At 40.6% G+C, this 19,675-nt stretch overlaps 2 protein-coding genes across 2 annotated transcripts; one reads left to right on the plus strand and one right to left on the minus strand.

Annotated features, from left to right (window-relative positions):
- Positions 1–321: 321 nt before the first annotated feature.
- Positions 322–1,706, minus strand: LOC146579106 (caspase-8-like). Its single transcript, XM_085261163.1, has one exon. It carries the CDS (start codon positions 1,638–1,640, stop codon positions 501–503), a length of 1,140 nt encoding a protein of 379 aa, XP_085117289.1. The 5' UTR covers positions 1,641–1,706; the 3' UTR covers positions 322–500.
- Positions 1,707–5,490: 3,784 nt separating this feature from the next.
- Positions 5,491–9,107, plus strand: LOC146579107 (uncharacterized). The gene is made up of 11 exons (XM_085261150.1): positions 5,491–5,673; positions 5,771–5,949; positions 6,045–6,138; positions 6,537–6,893; positions 6,989–7,106; positions 7,181–7,272; positions 7,374–7,488; positions 7,859–7,960; positions 8,162–8,329; positions 8,455–8,610; positions 8,845–9,107. Exons 1-11 carry the CDS (start codon positions 5,491–5,493, stop codon positions 9,057–9,059), a joined length of 1,779 nt encoding a protein of 592 aa, XP_085117276.1. The 3' UTR covers positions 9,060–9,107.
- Positions 9,108–19,675: the final 10,568 nt, after the last annotated feature.

The following is a 19,675-nucleotide window of genomic DNA, read 5'->3' on the forward strand; positions in this document are numbered from 1 at the left end:
GACCAGTGTTCTCAGGTTGTTAAAGTACGAATGAAGTAGTCTCACAATGCTTTCCCGCCTGTCCAAATCAACCAAAACCCTTAAAGCCTCCTGAAAATTAGTGTGAAACTTCATATAATATAGTAAAGAATTAAAATATGAATAGTCACAATATTAAAGAGGCTAAAGAGTATTGTTGTCAGTGAAAGTAGAGTGTGAGGCAAGGGCTCATCGTTATCTGGAAAAGAAACAAACAATTTATTGAAGAGTGTTATTTTATTTTATTTATTTATTTATTTTGTGTTCCCAGTCTGAGATTTATTCATTGATATAAAACTGCTACAGTATAAAATGCAACACCTCAATGCGAGATTCAGATTTAGAAAAATAAAAGATTTAAAATGATGACAGAAAGATGGAAAATATAAAGGAAACATTTTAAGAAACATAATAAGTAACTCTGATAAGTAATCATGCATCCCTAGTTGCACAGTAAGATGTGCTGTATTTCCATGATGACTTCAGGTGCACTGAGGTGGCAGCACAAGTTTCTTTCTCAGGGTGAATCTCACTTCAGGCATCTGCTTGGCCAACGAGGAGGTCTCTCGATGTGCTACATCATCGTTCACGTAGTGGAGGATGGAGACGATGTCTTCGCCCCTGGGACAGCGCTCCTTCAGCTGCTCACAAAGAGACTGAACGAACCAGCTTCCATCGACTATATGTCTAAGTGAAGCATGATCTTCAACAGTGGCCATGGCAACCAGAACATCAGCTTCCTCGGGGATGGTCAATGGTGAAGTATCATCATCAATCTCTATATCATTCACCTGCACTCCACGCTGTATGTTACTTCCTTGGCAGGCCTGGATCAGGAACACTTTGGGCTTACCGATGAGGACGGACTGGTCACACCCCCTGAACTTTCGGGTAATTTCTTTAATGGGGAGGGGGTTCCGGTCAGTTCCCAAAACTACACCCTTTTTTCCGTGACTCAGAATAGAGCAGATGAAAGCATCACCGTGCTCAAGGACCTGCTGAGGATCAACAAAGCTGCTGCCATCCCACTCTTTAAAGTTGAACTTCTGCAGCTGAGACATGTCTGCCAGGGAAGCAACAAACATCAGTGCCTGATCCATCTGATCCTTGTTCAGGTCTTCACACATCAGCACTCTGAAGCCCAGACACCTGAACACCTCTGCCAAGCTTTGGGCGTCTTTATCTGTCCCTCTTCTCTGTGAACCATCCTTGAAGTTGTTATTGTTTATGATCACGCAGAGGCCGACGGGCCGGCTAATGATTTGATAAACATCCTGTGACATATTCCCATCGTGCTGACATGAAGACACTTGGACAGGCTCGGATAAAAGGGGGGTACAACTCAGCTGTAAACTCGCCAGCTGAGGGAAAGTTTCTTCAATGGCGCCATCGGTTTGCAGGAGGTTCAGGAAGTCTTTGCATTTATCTTCTCCTTTATTCATGATCTTATCCACGAGCTCAATGACGTGTGTCTCCGCATTTGCACTGTTGATGCTTTTAAGATTGTCCTGCTGAGAGATCAGCTTATTCTCATAAACTTTGTTGAGAATTAGCCTGTGGTCTCCGGACAGAATCTCATGAATGGCTGTCTTATTGCTCCTTATTGCATTTTGGGCCGACATGCTGAATGGTCAGTTGGAACTTCTGCTGTCCTTGAAAACGAAGCCTCGTTCCTTTTTTTTTTTTTTTTTTTTGCCTGTCCCGTTTGGCTCTTTTGCCATCAGAATTGTTGTCTAAAGGCAAACAAAGAAGCCCAACGGATTTACTTTACCAAATTGACCATCCCAGCCTTGCCGTAATGGTCCATTTGATTCACCTTTTATTGTTTATTTTATTTTCACTTACTGAATACGGGACAGACTTGGCTGGGGGAAAGAAGGGGAGAAAGAAAGAGGGAAAGAGAAACAGCTGAGAAGAGGGACGGGGGAGAAGGGCAAAAAACAAAAACCAACAGAACGGGCAGAAAAAAAAATGCATATATCGATCACCTGGATCACCTGCTGAGAAAGAAAAAAGAAAACAAGCAGAAGAGAACAAGAGTAATAGAATAAACAGCATCACAATGATATATGGGAATATGACAGTAAATACTAAATGTTAAACATTATTGTGCAGCACATAAGATCAACAGAACACAGTGTACTTTGAGGTAGGAGCCAAAAAGGGTGTAGTTTGTGGGTGTGATCACCCGTGTGTACACCTGTGAGCATGGACGCGCTTGTTTTTTTTTAAAAGGTTCCTTCATGTAATGATCTGCTAGAGGGTGTGGGGGGGCCACAGCCCCGTCCTCCAGGGCATGAAGCAGATATGGAGGTGATCAAAACTCACAGCCAGCTGTGCCTGAGTGACCGAACCCCAGGCCGAGAGGCCGGGGGCACCCCACCTCCGAAGTGGCCCGAGCGAGCCCCAGGCTCCAGGCCCCGATAAGCGGCCGCCAAGGAGTGAGCCGGTGTGTACCTGGACGCCCATCCCCGGACACAAAGAACCACCAACGCACCGATGTCTGAGGGAGTCCGCCACTGGCAGGGGAAGTGGTGGTAGGGGGAGATAGGCCTCCAAACCTTGGAGGGCCTGAGATGTCCCCAGAAAGGTGGCGCCTGACACCCAACCTGACATATAGACACAGACATACAGGCACACACAGACACAAACATCCATCCCCACCCTCATGCTCTCATATGCACTTACTCCACACTCAACCAACGTGGAGACAGACATAAAGAGACGATGTACACACGATCACACTCCCCAAGCGTACTCTACAAACCAGGTCTAGGTACCCTTGAGTGTTATTTTAAGAATTATCATCTAGCTGTCACCACACAACCCGTTCTCACTCCCGACGCGTAAAATAATGACGATTTGTCACGTCCCTTAACTTCTCATGCTGACGCCTAAGGTACCCTTCCACGTTTTTATGTGACGCTGTGGGTTGTCAATTCATTCCAATATGAACCCGCTCGCGGCGATCAGAGACGCTTCGAGCAGAGGCTCCAGCCATCCAGTTACTCCAATAATAACCCCGTCACGGCGAAACATGACGCCGTGAAGCACAATCTAACTGGAGAACCGGGGACCCTCTCCGCGAACGGGTTTTTCTCCCTAATTTAATGCTTTCTTTTAATGACATCGTTAACATTTCTCAACAAAAACACGAAAGTATCACTGATAATTCAACAATAAAATCGCTTCATGTTGTGGCCATCACACAGTGTTTTCCAAACTGATTCACGATCTGAAAGTGCGCAGATTTAACGTACATAATCCTTTGTTAGGTTTATTATTTTCATTTCACACGTAAAACACATTTATAGATTCATTCACCACTCCTGTTAGTTTTGGACGCGCTCGGCTCCAGCCAATCAGACGCAACCTGTGTAAGCAAAGGCTGATGGGAGAACGGAGAGACCCATTTATAAGAATAAGAAAATGAGGCGGAACTGATTGATTCTAATGCAGGTATGTAAAAAATACATATATTTAAAGTAATACCTTGATGTGTGTTTCAAAGTTTGTTTTTTCATAAACGCTTCAAACAAACAGAGGTGACTGATCTCGGAAACGGTGTAATGTATTTAAAAATGGCTACAGCTACCGTCAGCATGCTTGCTAGGTAACGACTACACGTGTCTACTGCAGCATTAGCCATTTAATCCAACGATGATGGATTAAATCTATTACAAACGTTAAAGGACTTGTGTGCTGCAAAATACCCTCACATGGTGCGTAAAGCAGTTTTTGCGCTAAGAGTTCTGCTAGCTCTTTACAAACTGATGATGCTAACGTTAATTGCTAACATTAACCGGAGCGCCAAGACTGAAAATCATTTGAATTGCGTTAGTTATGTGTTTATGTCACTGAGTTCTGCAAAAATCTCTTTCCTCTTTAGCTTGCAAATGAGTGATTCAGAGGATCCCGAGCTGGAGGAAGAGCTTCAGGCTGCTGACGAACTCCTTCAAGATATGCAGGTAACATTTTTAGTGGAAACAGTTGTTAAAGAGGGAACACGCTTGTCTAATATTTTGTACGGAGTAAACGTTATGTTATTTGAATTTTTTTTTTAAGTTTATGTCAAATTAAGTTGGTTAACTTAACATGTTTTATAATCTTTGCTTTAATCATAGACTGTATTTTAGGTGTTCCCTTTTTTCCTTGTTAATTGCGTAGAATGATGCACAGAGTGAACCTCAGCCAAGACCAGTGCGCTGGAAAAAACGTGACAGACAGGGAGCTTTTATTCCTCAAAGACCATCAACCAGTCGAAGTACTAGTTGCATGCCACGTGGTCAGTGTTCACACAACCATTGATTTTATCTCACAACTTGTTTCCACCAAAGAATTTCAGTAAGTAAATATTCTTCATTCCCCCCCCCCCCCCCCCGTGTCCAGAGAGCAGCATCAATGTCCACGTGAAGAACCTAGTTATGTTGCCAGTGTCAACCCAACAAAAGGTACTTTACCTTCTTGTATATATTGTGATTTCTGTTTACTTTTATATTTGTTGTTATAGTTGAGTTATGCAGGGCTTTTGTGGAGTCCTAAGAAACATACTGCCTAGAGTGTTTTTCAGAGTTTCTTCCTTTCTTTATTTTTTTTCTGTTAGTGTGTGGAACTGAGGTGCTTCGTCAGGAGCTCCTTCAGTTGTTGGAGGATGGAGAAGAGGACGCAGCCATGACTTGTGAGACGTCGTCTGAGTCAGCTGCTACTCACTGGGCGATCAGAAATATGGTGTCCTCGCAAAAGTGGAAAGAGGCCAGGCCTTGTCTTATAGACAATATGTTAGCTACTCTGGATCCACAGTCACACCGTGTGTGTCAGTGTGGCAAACAAGTAGTTGTGAGGTGTCTGGACTGCCTGCCTCTTCCATTCCTTTGTGCTGACTGTGATATTGCAGTTCACACACGCTTTGTCCTGCACAACAGAGAGGCAGTAACAGGAGGGTTTTTGCAGCCTTCATCAGAGTTTCACAAGCCAATAGGTACAGTTTTTAAGTCTTATGCATTTCTTGCTATGTATGAGTATGAGTGGGTGCTGTTATTGTATATTTATTGTGTATCAGTTAATTTCTAATTCTTTTTATATATATTGTGTGTTTTAATGTTAGTTCGGCTGTTGCCTGTGCAAAGGCCAGACTGTGTGTGACTGCCCAGCAGGTAACGTTGAGGTTTCACCCGGCGCAATTGTGGCTCTTGTAACCATAAATGGTAAGTTGCCCTTTTGTCAAACACTACATACACAATAGATGTGTTTGGAGGTTTTATTGCAAATTGTGCATTGCCATCTTGGTTTTAATTACCCTCGGCCCGCAGTATATGTGGGCACCTGTCAAAGGTCATTTGGATTTACCAGACCGATTTGAAAACAACATGAAAAAAATGAATGCTTTGAGCCATGACTGAATTTATCCTTATCCTTTCTAAAGGCCGTTATAACCTTGCACTGCCAGTGGTGAGCTGCACCAGCTGTAGCCTAATGTGGTCCCCCTCAGTTAAGGACATCCTGGGTAGTGGATATTGGCCTGGCACCTTAAATTTCTGCACCCTGTTTTCAATGGATGTCTTTCAGTCTTTCTATGACATTAAGAAGGCTGCACCAGGGATGTCACTTAAGGCATTTGTCAAAATGCTGGATGAACGAACAGCCCATTTTGGAAGGGTGAGTTTCTAAATTTGCTAAGTTTAAGGAAATTGTGCAAATCAATGTTTATGATGACTGTCCTTGAATATTCTGTTGTATGTCCTCTATGTAAAAGAATGGCCGAATATCAGCTGATGCCTTCAGTAAAAGTTTCTTGGAGTGGAGTGCTGTAAAGTTTGAGGTGGACAGGATGTGCAAGGAGCCATGCTTTAGCTGCCCTGCCTGCACTCCAGACATGCTTGCCGTCTCAGTTGATGGAAACCGCAAGCTTTATCGCTTTCAGTCTAATGCAAGGTACGTTATGCATTGTGTACATAAGTCAAATATGGATTTGTAGAAAAATGTATTTTAATGTTTCTTTTCAAACAACTGTCACTGTGTTCGTTCAGCACTTCAGAGCAGGGGAACTTTGAAGGTGTCTTCATTGAAAAAGATGAGGAAGTTGCTGAGTTTGTGAAATACATCCAGAGACACACAAATCATGTAAGATACACATATATATATTAGTGCTGTTAGCGTTACTCTTGTTAAAATGACGTTAATGCCGTAACCATATACACATACGTGTGTGTGTGTGTGTGTGTGTGTGTGTGTGTAGACATATATGGATGGGTCGATATTTTTTTTATTTTTCTCTTGGTGTTGTCGTAATACTATTTACTTTACTTTATCTTAATGTTTACTTAATTTTGTCACCATGTGTATTTAAAAAAAACAACATGATTTTTATTTTGTGTTATCAGTGCTGTCCTGGGGAGATCTGAGGTCTTGTGTGACTCGAGGCTAATTCAGCTAATTGTTATGCATTTGTTTTAAAAAGTTTGTCCCTGATAGGGCTTAATCATGTCATATCTTTTATGTTAAAATCTTTGAGTGTATAGGTCCCGGGGAAAGGGTTGTGCGGATCTTCATCTTGGACTGCAGCAAAGGAGTCGTCCAAAAAGTCCACTGGGAAGTTGGATGAGGAGGGCATGGAAATAGCTGTTTGTCGCCACGGAGTCCTCTTAGCTGCATTGAACATGTTTCGAGGGGAGATCTTTGCTTACCCCCTTTTTCTCCAGAGGAAGTTGGCAGCTAGCATCCCAGGACATATTACGTTCCTTTGCTCCGATGTGGCCTGTAAATATTTCCCCTATTTAACCAAGGTGGCTCAGCAGTGCCCTGAGCTGAGGAACCTCTTGTCAATGCGTCCTTTTCTCTCCGTCATGCATGCAAAGGCTCACACTTGGAAATGCGAGGTATACTGCAGCTTGTAGTTTTGGATTAGTTTGAGACATTTTGTTATAAGGTTGAATGAATTCAGCAGTCATGTATTGTGACCTCCTTTCTATAGATCAAATGGGGAGGTGCGTTTCAGGATGGGGCCGGTTCAACAGTTGGAGAAGAGGTGGAACAAGTAAACAGTTTCCTGTCTAGGGCGGCCATCACAACGAAGTACATGTCTAAAGCAGGTGTGTGTCCGTGTCTGAGATTCCACTCAGTCTCCTGCTCATTAATTCTAATTTGTATACTAACTGAAATGCAGGGCGAACAGACATGCTGACCCTCCTGGCTTTGGGGTGGAACAAAAGGAAAGTGGAACAACTGGGCCGCACTTTGAGCCAGCGATATCTAAAGGTCATTTTTTCAACACCCATTTTAATGTGTGTGGTAATGGGGGGAAAACACCAGTACTCTTTTAATGTCAATATGAATGACATTTATGAATGCATTCTTAGATCATAAGGATCCTTAGAGAACAAGTGGAGAGCCTGAATGCGACCAGAAATGAGCTGGGTGTGGATGACGACACACTGCAGCAATGGGTGGCCGATGTGCAGAAATGGGCTGAAGGTGAGTCTCAATATAATGCACTCATGTATAATAATAGGACCCACCATGGCCTCATTAAAGAACTTAGAGTTAAGATCTTTCTGACAGTGTCAACAAACAATGAAAAATAAGCCTTGTAAAAGCAAATTTATGGCAGAGTTGTTGCGTTTCATCAAATTGGATAGAACCTGGGTTGAAATGATGTCGTACTAGTTGGTTTTATAAACCTGAACACCAACATACTTGTTATCTCATGATTATCATGAGATAGCAGCACATGAAGGCTCCAGATGTCTTATAATGAATGTCATCAAGTCAGTGATTACAGAGTCCACTGTAGTTTGGTGACTGTTACTCATCCTGTATTCTGATTAATATTCCTCTCACTTAGAAAGTGATCTAACTGATGGCAGCCTTGGAGCGTTGCAGGCACGAATAGAGGAGCTTGTCGTCATCATCAGAGTGCGAACACAAAGTCTTTACAGACAAAATGGTACGTCCCAGTTTCTTTGAAACGGACCGTTTGATGCTCAGTTTGTACAGCTTGTGCAGCTACTTTGTAAACAGAATCAAATCAGATCCAGGTTTGTTTAAGCTGGATGTGATTTGTTCTAGCAAACAAATTGATGAGTGTAGATTAAAATGAAACTATATACATTATGTGAAGGTGTGAATTTTTTATGATTATTTACAGATAGCAACAAGAGGCGACACAGAATTCGCAAGGTCATCTTAGTTGAGAAGAAACGCTTGGCGGCTGCTGTTGACGACTACAACAAGCTCGCTGAACCAACAAAGCAAATCGTATCCAGTGATGCCCTCATGCAGACCGATATTTGGCCCTGGCAGAGCACAAGTGAACGTAAGCTCTTGATTTATAAATATCCTTTTTAAACAAGCTCCCAGTATCTGAGCAGTAGTTGAATGTTTTGTTCTTGAATCATAATATGCTGCTATGTTTTCCCATCTGATGTTGTTAAACTATAGCTGCTGCTGACCTCCGGACAAAGAGAAAGGTCTTTGAGAAGGTGATGGCTGTGAGGCGCCTGAGAGAGGAGGAGATGATCCTTTGCAGGGAGATGCGGCATCACTGGACAGTGTTGCGAATGCGTTCTGTGGTGTTGGGGACAATCTCCTCAGACTGTAAGCACTTTATTTATTTATTAATTTTTTGATGAATCGATTGAAAATAAGAGCAGATGCTAAAGTCTTACTGGATCTTTTACCTATATCTAGATTGCTAGCTAACACTGCCTTCTCCCTTTTAAAAAAATGTTTAATTATAGCATCCTAATTCCTTGTGTTTATGAGGTGATGTTTTTTTGTTGTTTGTTTTTTTTACTTTTCTCATATTTATTTGTTTTGTTCTTTTTACAGCCTCCTTTGTTGGCATGTCGGAGGATGCACAGAAGGGACTCTGTAGCCTGGTTTTAAAAAAACAAAGTGAACTGAAAGCTGAAATGCTCAAAGTAAAGGACGTGTACAAGAGAATCCTCAGCCACCAACCACTCCTGGAAATGGACTCGGAGGAGGAGGAGGACATTCCAGACGATGCCACTGAGAGTGATTTGAGCACTTCTGATGAAGACTGATTGTGTCATCATTGATGTTATGTTTGGTAAAATAAAAAGTTAATCACATCTCTGTTCAATGTGATTTTTCAACAGACATTTTACATTTTGAGAAGAAAAATGGAATTTCCTTGGTGCAGTTGTTTACCCTGAATCATTATTTCCCATCTAAGTTAATGACTCGTGCACATGTTCAGATACGATAACATAATTTAATTCATGGGATGCTTTCTGGGCTGCTCAAATAATCACAAAATTTAAAAGCACCAGGCAGCACACTCACAAGTAAATTTTTTGTTCAGTGTTTTGTCAAAGAAATCAACAAGTACAATTGAGATGTTTGCTGTAGTGGTGTGTTTGTTAAGAAGCATGCCAGCACACTGGTGAACTGACAGTCCCAGAATGCACCCGAGCCATTGACTCGCCCCAGAGCAAATGAAATTGCTTATCTAGAAAGACAACCGTCATCAAAGAAGTAAAAGAGTAGGAAACAAATGGTAAGGGAAGGTACTGTGGGGTAGGAAAGAAAGGCCAGAGCTGTGCAAAATGACCTCCAGCAGGCCACAAATGTGCACGTCTGCTCAAACGGTCAGAAATGGACTCCATGAGGGTGGTATGAGGGCCCGACGTCCACAGGTGGGGTTGTGCTTACAGCCCAACACAGTGCCGTATGTTTGGCATTTGCCAGACAACACAAAGATTGGAAACTTTGCCACTGGCGCCCTGTGCTCCTCACAGATGAAAGCAGGTTCACACTGAGCACTTGTGACAGTCTGGAGACGCCGTGGAGAACCTTCTGCTTCCTGCAACATCCTCCAGCATGAGTTTGGCAGTGGGTCAGTTTTGGTGTGGGGTGGCATTTCTTTGGGGAGCTGCACAGCCCTCCATGTGTTCGGCAGAGGTAGCCTGACTGCCATTAGGTACTGAGATGAGATCCTCAGACCCCTTGTGAGACCATATGCTGGTGCGGTTGGCCCCGGGTTCCTCCTCATGCAAGACAATCCTAGACCTCATGTGGCTGGAGTGTGTCAGCAGTTCCTGCAAGACGAAGGCATTGATGCTGTGGACTGGCCCGCCCATTCCCCAGAACTGAATCCAATTGAGGACATCTGGGACATTATGTCTCGCTCCATCCACCAACTGCACCACAAAATGTCCAGGAGTGGGCAGATGCTTTAGTCCTGGAGTCTGGGAGGAGATCCATCAGGAGAGCATCTGCCACTTCATCAGGAGCATGCCCAGGTGTTGTAGGGAGGTCATACAGGCATGTGGAGGCCACACAGACTAGTGAGCCTCATTTTGACATGTTTTGAGGACATTACATAAAACCAGATTAATGATTCTGTATTGCATTGATCAAGGAACCAACCCAATAGGAGCTAAAGGAATCCTCTTGACATTACTTCACTCAGTAAGTTTATACTATGTTTAATGTGCATTTTCTTCATCAGTTTAGAACATAACATGTTAGCGCTCCCTGGTCCTTTTTGGAGACAGATCCTGAGACAGCAGGCAGCTATGGAGAACTCGTGTCAGCTGTGGTAATTAAGGAATACTTTGATTTAATATTGATTTCATGACAACTATCCTCAGGCACATATTCCTGGATATATATAATGACATAAGTAAACTCCCATTTTAGAATCATTGCCTTCTTTGATCTGACTTATTGCCTCAGACTTTGGCCCTGTGTCCCCAAAAGTATAGAAAATCCATGACACTGAGTAAGAGGCCTTCATCATGTTATAAGTGAGAGAGTTTGGTGTAACAGTGGTTGAACATGCCAAATCAATCCACAACATACTGCCATTCCCCAGCTGTAACCTGCATATGCATCAAACCAAAATCCAGTATCATAGCCACAAAAAAGACATAAAGATTAGGTTAAAAGGGTTGTCTCATTTTGCCAGATAGCTTCATCCCAAAAAAGATAAACATTCTTCAAAAACAAAAGTTTGTGAATATTTGCTGTATTGCCAGGCCTAAACCAACCTGTTAAACTTATCAAATTATTGTCATAGATACAAACCTATTGATTGAAACAGAATAATCCATTGAAGCCTCCATCATCATCCACAATCACTGTTACTGTTCAGATTATTTTATCTCTGTTTTCCTCTAGAATGTTTTGAAAATCAGCATTTGATCAACAGACTTTTTAAAAGTTTATTTTGATCCTATTGTTTACGTGTGTAATTGCATTTTTATTGAAATTATGACAGGAAAACCCTCAATCAAATTGTATCTTTGATATCTAATAATAATATTAACAATAATGTTACATATGTAATATGTACACAATAATATTGTGCAAACAAACAAGAAAAATAGCAAAAAATGTCAATTTTTTTTAATACCCTGTATATAAAGACCACATATGACCACAACTCCAAATGTGCAATTGTCACTGCATCTAAACATGACACATTACAAAAAGGTAGAAACATATAATATACAATATGTTCTGAAGCTGGTACTGGTGCAGTTAACTTTGCTTTAGGCTCCCATACACAGTAGGTGTTACTCACTATACGTGCAGTGCAGTATTACTTTACCTTGTAATATGTTATAATAAGCAAGTCACTTCTATATTTATGAGGATGTAGACAATAATGTTGGCTGATATGTAAAACTATGAGATGTCGAGTGCAGGGAAGATATTATTGATCGATCAGATTCATGAATATGTTAGGTACTTAAGCCACAATTAGAGAGTGAAACAGAGACTGACACTGGTTGAAATGTATAGTAAATATTTTATTTTGAACTTTTATGCTGAACTACAAGCTGTGAACTGTGCGATCTCTGCGACCTGTGGTGCCTGGTTTACTGTGTGTAAAACTGCGCAGGTTCCCATGTGTCATCCCACACTTTGCCACTGTCAGGAGAAAAACATAACAAACAACAACGACAACCACACACAAAATAGGACAATTTAGGTTGTGACATATGACAATTTTTTAGGATGAAATATCTTCTATATTCATGTCATGCTTTATACACCTTCATTGTAATATAAATTAATCAAATCAAGTCAGAGAGTATTAATATATGTAGTAGATGTCAAGCAGGACCACAGCAGCAGCCACGATCCATTGGAACCTGCTGGATGAGAGAGCACAGAAACTCCAGGGAAGAAGTTTAGTTAGTAACATGCATGAACTGCATTACTGAGACATGTGTGTTTACAGATGGTGGTGAGGGAGAGGGGGAGAGTTTTCAGTAAAAGGAGACGTGACTGCATCTTCAACCAATACTGAGCCTGCATAACCCTGAAAGAGACAGAGAGAGAGGGGGGGGACACTAACCCCCAGCAGTCTGGTCCTATTACAGCATAACTAAGGGCTGAGCTGAACCAGCCCTAACTATAAGCTCTATAAAGAAGTAAAGTCTTATGCCTACTCTTAAAAGTGTTGACCATGTCCACCTCCAAAAACTCATAATGGACTTTGGAGGTGGACAGCTATCAAGCTCCTCACAGAAGAGGAGCTCGATAGCTAAAAGCTCCCAATTTACTTTAGTCCAAATACATGAATTCAAATTGAGTTGATAACTATTTATCAACAATATGAATGTCTGTTCCCGTCCAACAAAGTTGTTACTACATACCATGTTGAGCAGGGCTTCCACTTGACTTTAACTTCTTCTTTTTCCTGAAAAACATGATATAAACAAACAATTAATTAAGAAAGACATGCAAGTTGCATACAAAAAGGAGCTTATAAACATTTGTGTACTATTGAATGGCTCAATATATTATACAATTAGTTTACAAAAACATAAGAACCACTACAATGCTTGTACTGCCAGCATCGAGTGCATGTCAGCAAAGCAACACTGCTTACATTGTGGCTCACAAGCAAAACTAACTGAAGCAGATGTTACTGAATGGGAAGGAGCACCTCCACATCAATCACTCCTTCTGAGCATGATGTCAGGAGGACTTTAAAGAACGTAAACATCAGGAAGGCAGCATGACCAGGTCGTATCAGGTGGTCTGTTCTTATTTAATGTCCTCTTTGGAGTGAAATCCTGACTCAGTGGCTGAATTAGTGTAGATTCATCAAATACAAAAGCTTATGGATATTCAGTCAGGCACAGTTCAAATCCGGGAAGTCCAAAGACGCAAACAAATCTGCACAACAGCGGGCTAAATTACTTACATTTACAAATCTCCTGTCTACTATCTCTTCATATTTGAAAATCTTCTGTGTACGGTGTTTTCGGCATTCTGAAAAATAACAAATGAAATATTTACATGAGTTCTGTAAAACTGGAAAAAATGCAAAAATTAAGAAAAAGAAATCTTAACAAACTTAACGAACATGTCATGTGTTTCGTACATTTACAATACCATAATGTCTAACCTTTCCTTGTCCTTTTTTTGTTTGGGACATCCGAGGTGTACACTGTAGAAATTGAGGGAGATGCAGGATGTGGAGATGGAGAGGAGGATGCAGGAGAAAGCAGAGATGAAGAGGAGGATGCAGGAGGAAGCAGAGATGGAGAGGAGGATGCAGGAGGAAGCAGAGATGAGAGGAGGATGCAGGATGAAGCAGAGATGGAGAGGAGGATGCAGGAGAAAGCAGAGATGAAGAGGAGGATGCAGGAGGAAGCAGAGATGGAGAGGAGGATGCAGGAAGAAGCAGAGATGGAGAGGAGGATGCAGGAGGAAGCAGAGATGGAGAGGAGGATGCAGGAGGAAGCAGAGATGGAGAGGAGGATGCAGGAGGCTGACAGAGGGAAGATGTTGGTACAGGCTCTAAATGAAGAATAAATTCCTCGTTTAGAGCCTCTGGGTCTGGGACTGGTCCAGCATCGACACTGTCAGCAGAGGATGGTCCAGCTGCTGGTGTAGAACTTTTAGCAGGAGGTGAAGCTTGTAATTCTGAAAAATTTTAAATATTAAACATTCATTAAAATGGGTTGAAAAAATGTACAGTACACATAAACACATAATAAGTAGTGATTTGCATGTTTTCAGTTAAGTTTTTACTAAAGATACAACTGGTAAATATTGGCATCAAATAAGTCATCTCGCACACTCACTGACCCAAATAATTCAGTACAAGTGCCCTCTAGGGTAGTGTGACATCTGTAGTGCTTTTCTACATTATACATTAATAAATTAATGAGTGTGACTATAAATCCAGATAGATAATGACTTTTTCCTCTGATGACACTACTTTCCTGACTTTGTAGTGAATAACATTTGACACTTCAAGCTAGTACTGTGACTTAGGAGTTTTGTACAATGGTGATGCTAACTACCTCAGGGAGGTAATCAGGTAACCTCTTAAGAAGTATATAAGTTATTTAAGAATCTTGGTGTTCATATTGGTAACATTATATAACATTTGTTATACTAGAAAGTCTCGAAGAGAATTATCAGGTCTGGTTTTCGTGAAGATTTTTAAAATTACATTTGTATATACATGAGTGTGAAAGACCATACTATACACACACACACATACAAAATTGTTCAGGTGGGTAACACCAGAGGTTCAGTATGGCTAGCTTTGGTGATGTGACCGACACATGGGGAGGTAATAAGGCAGATATAACACTATTTTCATGTTAGCAACAGGACACGTAGGGCAGCTGTCACCTCACAGCAAGAAGGTTACTGGTCTGAACCTTGGCTGAATAATAGAATAGAACAGAATAGAGTAGAGTAGAACAGAATAGCTGGTGACTGTTAACTATCCTCATCCTCACCATCTTGTTTGTCTCTATGTACCCCGTGATGATCTGCCTTCTTATCTAGGGTGTACCATGAGTATCACCCAAAGACAGCTAGGATAGGCTACCTGATAAGGACACCTGGTTACAGATAATGGACAAAGCATATCTTACTTCTCAGAAGGTGTTCATAAAGCTTCCTCATCTTCATGAGGATGTCACGTGCAGCACCTTCCGCTGGTTCGATCTGAGTGATCACATCCCCTACTATACGGCCCTTACGGTCAAACTGTCCAAGAAACAGAATTGGTTGGTAGCCCAGGGCATGTAGCTTTGAAACCTGCAAGAACAACAAAGAAAAACATGCAGCCAGTCTTTCATGTAAGCAAATTGATGTATACCAAACCTTTAAGTTTCACATCTTTTTTTTTTATTGTTGTCGATAGTTAAAAAGTATTTATGGTGACCAAACCTGTAAATGTATGATAAAATCCATCTTGAAATGTTTTGTCTCTCAGTTAATAGCCGATTAAATTAAAAATCAGAAGTAGCTTGAATAAAAATAGTTTTTAACAAGTTTTTTCTAGTTTGATGTCTTTAGTGTGATGATGTTATTCTGATGTGAATAACTTTTTTATTTATGCTCTTTTATAAATTAATATTTTATGTGTATATACATGTCTTGTTAGTTTCTTACTTCATGATATACAAGAAAACATTGACAACTGTGATTAATAAAGAATTGTCTACCAGACCAACCACTTATTAGATCAGAACTTTTAAACTTACTGACAACTGGGCTGAATTAACCACCCTGCTCGCATTTCTGTTTTTTTTTAACAGAGGCAGCCCAGTTACTGTTTTTAAACTGTTCTTGTTTTTTTTTCAATCCCTCCTTTAGGTTCAGGCTGCCCAGGCATCCACTGCATGTCTTCCTGTTGCAGGTGTTTGGGGCCTGACAGGAAGGGCATGGTTTGGTTTTTGGCTTTGTCATTTCTGCAAATGAAAATGGAACATGTAGGGATTATTTCAGGTCTGTTTTGGTGAAACGATTACAAAAATAATTTATGACCAAAGAAATAACTTATATTACGAGGCAGTATTACACCATATTTAGAAGAAAAAAATCAATTACGAGATTAAAGTCATTAATATTGAGTTAATTACGTGAATAGGGTTAAAAAAAACCCTGAATTGATTACAGAAAAGATACATTGCTAAAATAGAGCAGTACTAACATTAGCTGGGTGGCCAAGCAAGTGTCTTACACATGAGAATACATCACAAAAAAATTTAAATAAACTTTTGCAGAAGTAGTTCTCTTGGTACACAGACTGCTCTGTGAAAACATTTCAAGTTTAATATCAGTTTAATATCACTGAAATTAATATTTCAGTGAACATGCAAATTACCCACAGTTTATCACAACTTACTTAGCTAGGATCTGCCTCGTGTCCAGTCGAAAACTTCGCTGCAGGACCGTGAGTTGAAAGATACATTTACTACGACTCCCAAGATGCATTGCAGTAAAAACCATCCAATCGCCTTGCTTAAGATCTGTTGACGTGTCGCTAAAGGCGCGCTGTAGATAAATATTGCAATTTGTAAAAAATAAAATACTACAATTTGCATTTTTTAATTACATAATTAAACACTGGGCCAGTTTAATTTCGTATTATCGCTGGTTATTATTTTAGAGTAAATAAAGGAATAACGGGTAGCACCAAGCTGTTGTTATCTTCATTTCCATAGCGACGGCGGTTGAGGATTATGGGTAGTGTGCAGTTACGGGATTAGTGCGTCTGCGTAAATTGGTCTGATTGGTTGGAGCCGAGCGCATCCAAAACTAGCAGGAGTGGTGAATGAATCTATAAATGTGTTTTACGTGTGAAATGAAAATAATAAACCTAACAAAGGATTATGTACGTTAAATCTGCGCACTTTCAGATCGTGAATCAATTTGGAAAACACTGTGTGATGGCCACAACATGAAGCGATTTTATTGTTGAATTATCAGTGATACTTTCGTGTTTTTGTTGAGAAATGTTAACGATGTCATTAAAAGAAAGCATTAAATTAGGGAGAAAAACCCGTTCGCGGAGAGGGTCCCCGGTTCTCCAGTTAGATTGTGCTTCACGGCGTCATGTTTCGCCGTGACGGGGTTATTATTGGAGTAAATGGATGGCTGGAGCCTCTGCTCGAAGCGTCTCTGATCGCCGCGAGCGGGTTCATATTGGAATGAATTGACAACCCACAGCGTCACATAAAAACGTGGAAGGGTACCTTAGGCGTCAGCATGAGAAGTTAAGGGACGTGACAAATCGTCATTATTTTACGTGTCGGGAGTGAGAACGGGTTGCACCACTGGTCAATTTTGGTCTAACGGCAGATTGCTCTTTAGGTATAAATACCACATGTAGCAGCCTCAGAGGACTGCAGACTAACATGTTCACAGAACTCATCTTACCTTTTTGTGTCTGTGGGTTTGTGACTTTGTTTGTCTCAGGGCTCAAATTATTAGCGGCAGGTTCAGTGTCTAAAAGAAAATGCCAGAGATGATGTGAATTTCAAACGGAACAGCGGTCAAGCATTTCTTGTAACAACTACAAAATATGTTTTTACAACTGCTCCTTATTTACAAATTATCCCACTCAATGCTAATACTGTGCATACTACAGTAATATTATGTGTGATATGTATGAAGGTGTGCAGTTTCATGTCGTAATGAGAAAATTAAAACTGAATCTCATACAACTAGATTCCATCAGCACAAACAGCACTGATGAACATAATTTCTACTATTGGTAACTTAAGGTAAGAGAAGCTGGAAAACTGATGTGTGGTAGGAAAGTGAGTCAGTACCTCTCTTTTTCTTGAGATTTTAGATAACACCACATTGTTCTTTTTTGAATTAGTCAGTATTTAGCTGTATTAACTAATAAGGATTTTCATTATTGTTACGGCCCTAGCTGGGTCTCCTGAAACTGCCCTTGTGTGGGCGTGGCGCTTTTCTCCGCCTCCTCCTCTCTTGCCACTCCTACCCCCTCTGTTTCTCTCACTCTCCTCTCTCCCCAGGAGACAGCTGCTCTTGGTTAGCCTCGTTTGCCACCTGAATCCAGTCAGCAATCGCCTCTGAGGCTATCTAAGCTGGGGATGAGCTGTGAGCAGGGGGTTTTTCTCTGGTGTTCCCACATTGGGTGTCGAAGTTGTTGGGAGAAATCTTATAGTGTGGAAGCAGTGTGCAGTGTAACTGCTTCACGTGAGTAGTGTGGGCTTGTGGGCCTCGGCAGCAGTAAAGCTAGCTGCTGCTAGTGACAGGGTGAGCTTGTGGGCCCCTGGAAGTGCCTCCTCATGGTGTGGAGTTTTTGTTTGGTTGTTGTGTTCTGTGTTGTTGCAACCTTTTTCCAAGTGTTATCGGTAAAACGGCAATGCCGGCTCTTTATGTTAGTCTTTATTATAGATAATCTTATTTTATTTACTAAGAACACCTGTCTGTTCTCCTTTCATTCTGTTCTGGACTCATTTGTTACTGGTCCCCTCACTCGTATGCCTAGAGCCTTTCGGGGGGGACGTAACAATTGTAAACATTTTATTTTTGTTTCAAACATGACATGTTATACCTAGTTTCATCTTCCAGTAAAGAAATTCCAACACCCAAAACTGCGGAGTCAACACAGCAGTGATAACAGCCCACAGCAGGGTGTGGTAACTATATAATTTCTTATTGAGATATTGGAACAATAGAAATACAGAAAGGTAGTTCTATATGTTTGTAAATTCAAATTATTACAGGTTTGTTGCAAAAATTGTATTTAATGAGTTAAGCCAAAGACAAAAAAAAGGAAAGCAATTGAAATTAAGGTTAGGAAAAGAAAACCGGTGAGAGGGCCTCACCTCATAACAATCACCATAAATAACAATCTGTTTTCCCTTTAAAAATCACCCTTTTTTGGGAATCCCCTAGATATGCCCTGCTCCGACCCTATCAGACTGGATCTTATTCCTCAGGTTCAAACTAACAAATTATCATGTTTTTTCAATAGGCTTGGGCCCACACTTCAGGAAGGGTACCTAGAATGCAAAAATCACATACTGGATAAGGCTTTAGGGTGGGACTCTCGCTATGAATAGAAACATAAAACAAGTAAAAAGTAAGACAAAGAAAGTCACTAAAGAAAAGAAATCAGAAGTAAGACAACAAAAACAAGTTGAAAGACAAAGGAAGAAAGTTTAAGAAAAAAAAAAAAAGAAAAGCAAGACATTTGCCTTATCACCCACATGGTTAAATTTCTGATGTAATCAAAAACCAAAAAACGTTATTGTTATGTTTTTTGTTTTTTAAGTTAATTGTCTCATGTTTTTATTTAACAAAAAAGCACAATACACCACTTTTTTTTCCCCCAGAAATGTTTTTTAGTTTTATTGAAATATTTTTTTAGCACAAATGAAAATCATTAAAAGCTTTCAAAGAACACGAAGTTTGATTAAAATTGCTAGCTTTACATATTAATACACATGTGATAAATCGTTTTACAAAACACGAGACCATGCTATCATTTTTGTTTTGATTAGAGCTATATAAAGCAAGTACATCATCATAAGTCTTTCCATGTGATTTCTGGGCTAGAAAAAATATACAATGCTGCCCACTGTAGACAGTGTGGCTTGTAGCTTTGATGGAAAAATACTCGTTTAGCATGCTTTTTCAAAAACATTACAATGCTTTTGGGGTAAAAAGGATAATCTGTTGGGAATCCAAACGAATCATAAAAAGTAGCACCTCCATCTTCATCTAAAGAAATAGCCAGCCAGTGAGTTCCAGGTTTGTTCCTTGGATCTGTATTTATGATCATATATGTAGGCCGTTTAAACAAGCGTTTGAGTAATGTTAATAATTCATCTTCTGCATATACTCCAAAAAAAAAAAACTATCGCCCACTAGCAGTCTCATAATA

Source organism: Mchenga conophoros, linkage group LG3 (assembly GCF_057382185.1).
Source record: "Mchenga conophoros isolate Kocher_MC1m ecotype Shallow Benthic linkage group LG3, M_conophoros_male_GT1.1, whole genome shotgun sequence".
Taxonomy (NCBI): Eukaryota; Metazoa; Chordata; class Actinopteri; order Cichliformes; family Cichlidae; genus Mchenga; species Mchenga conophoros.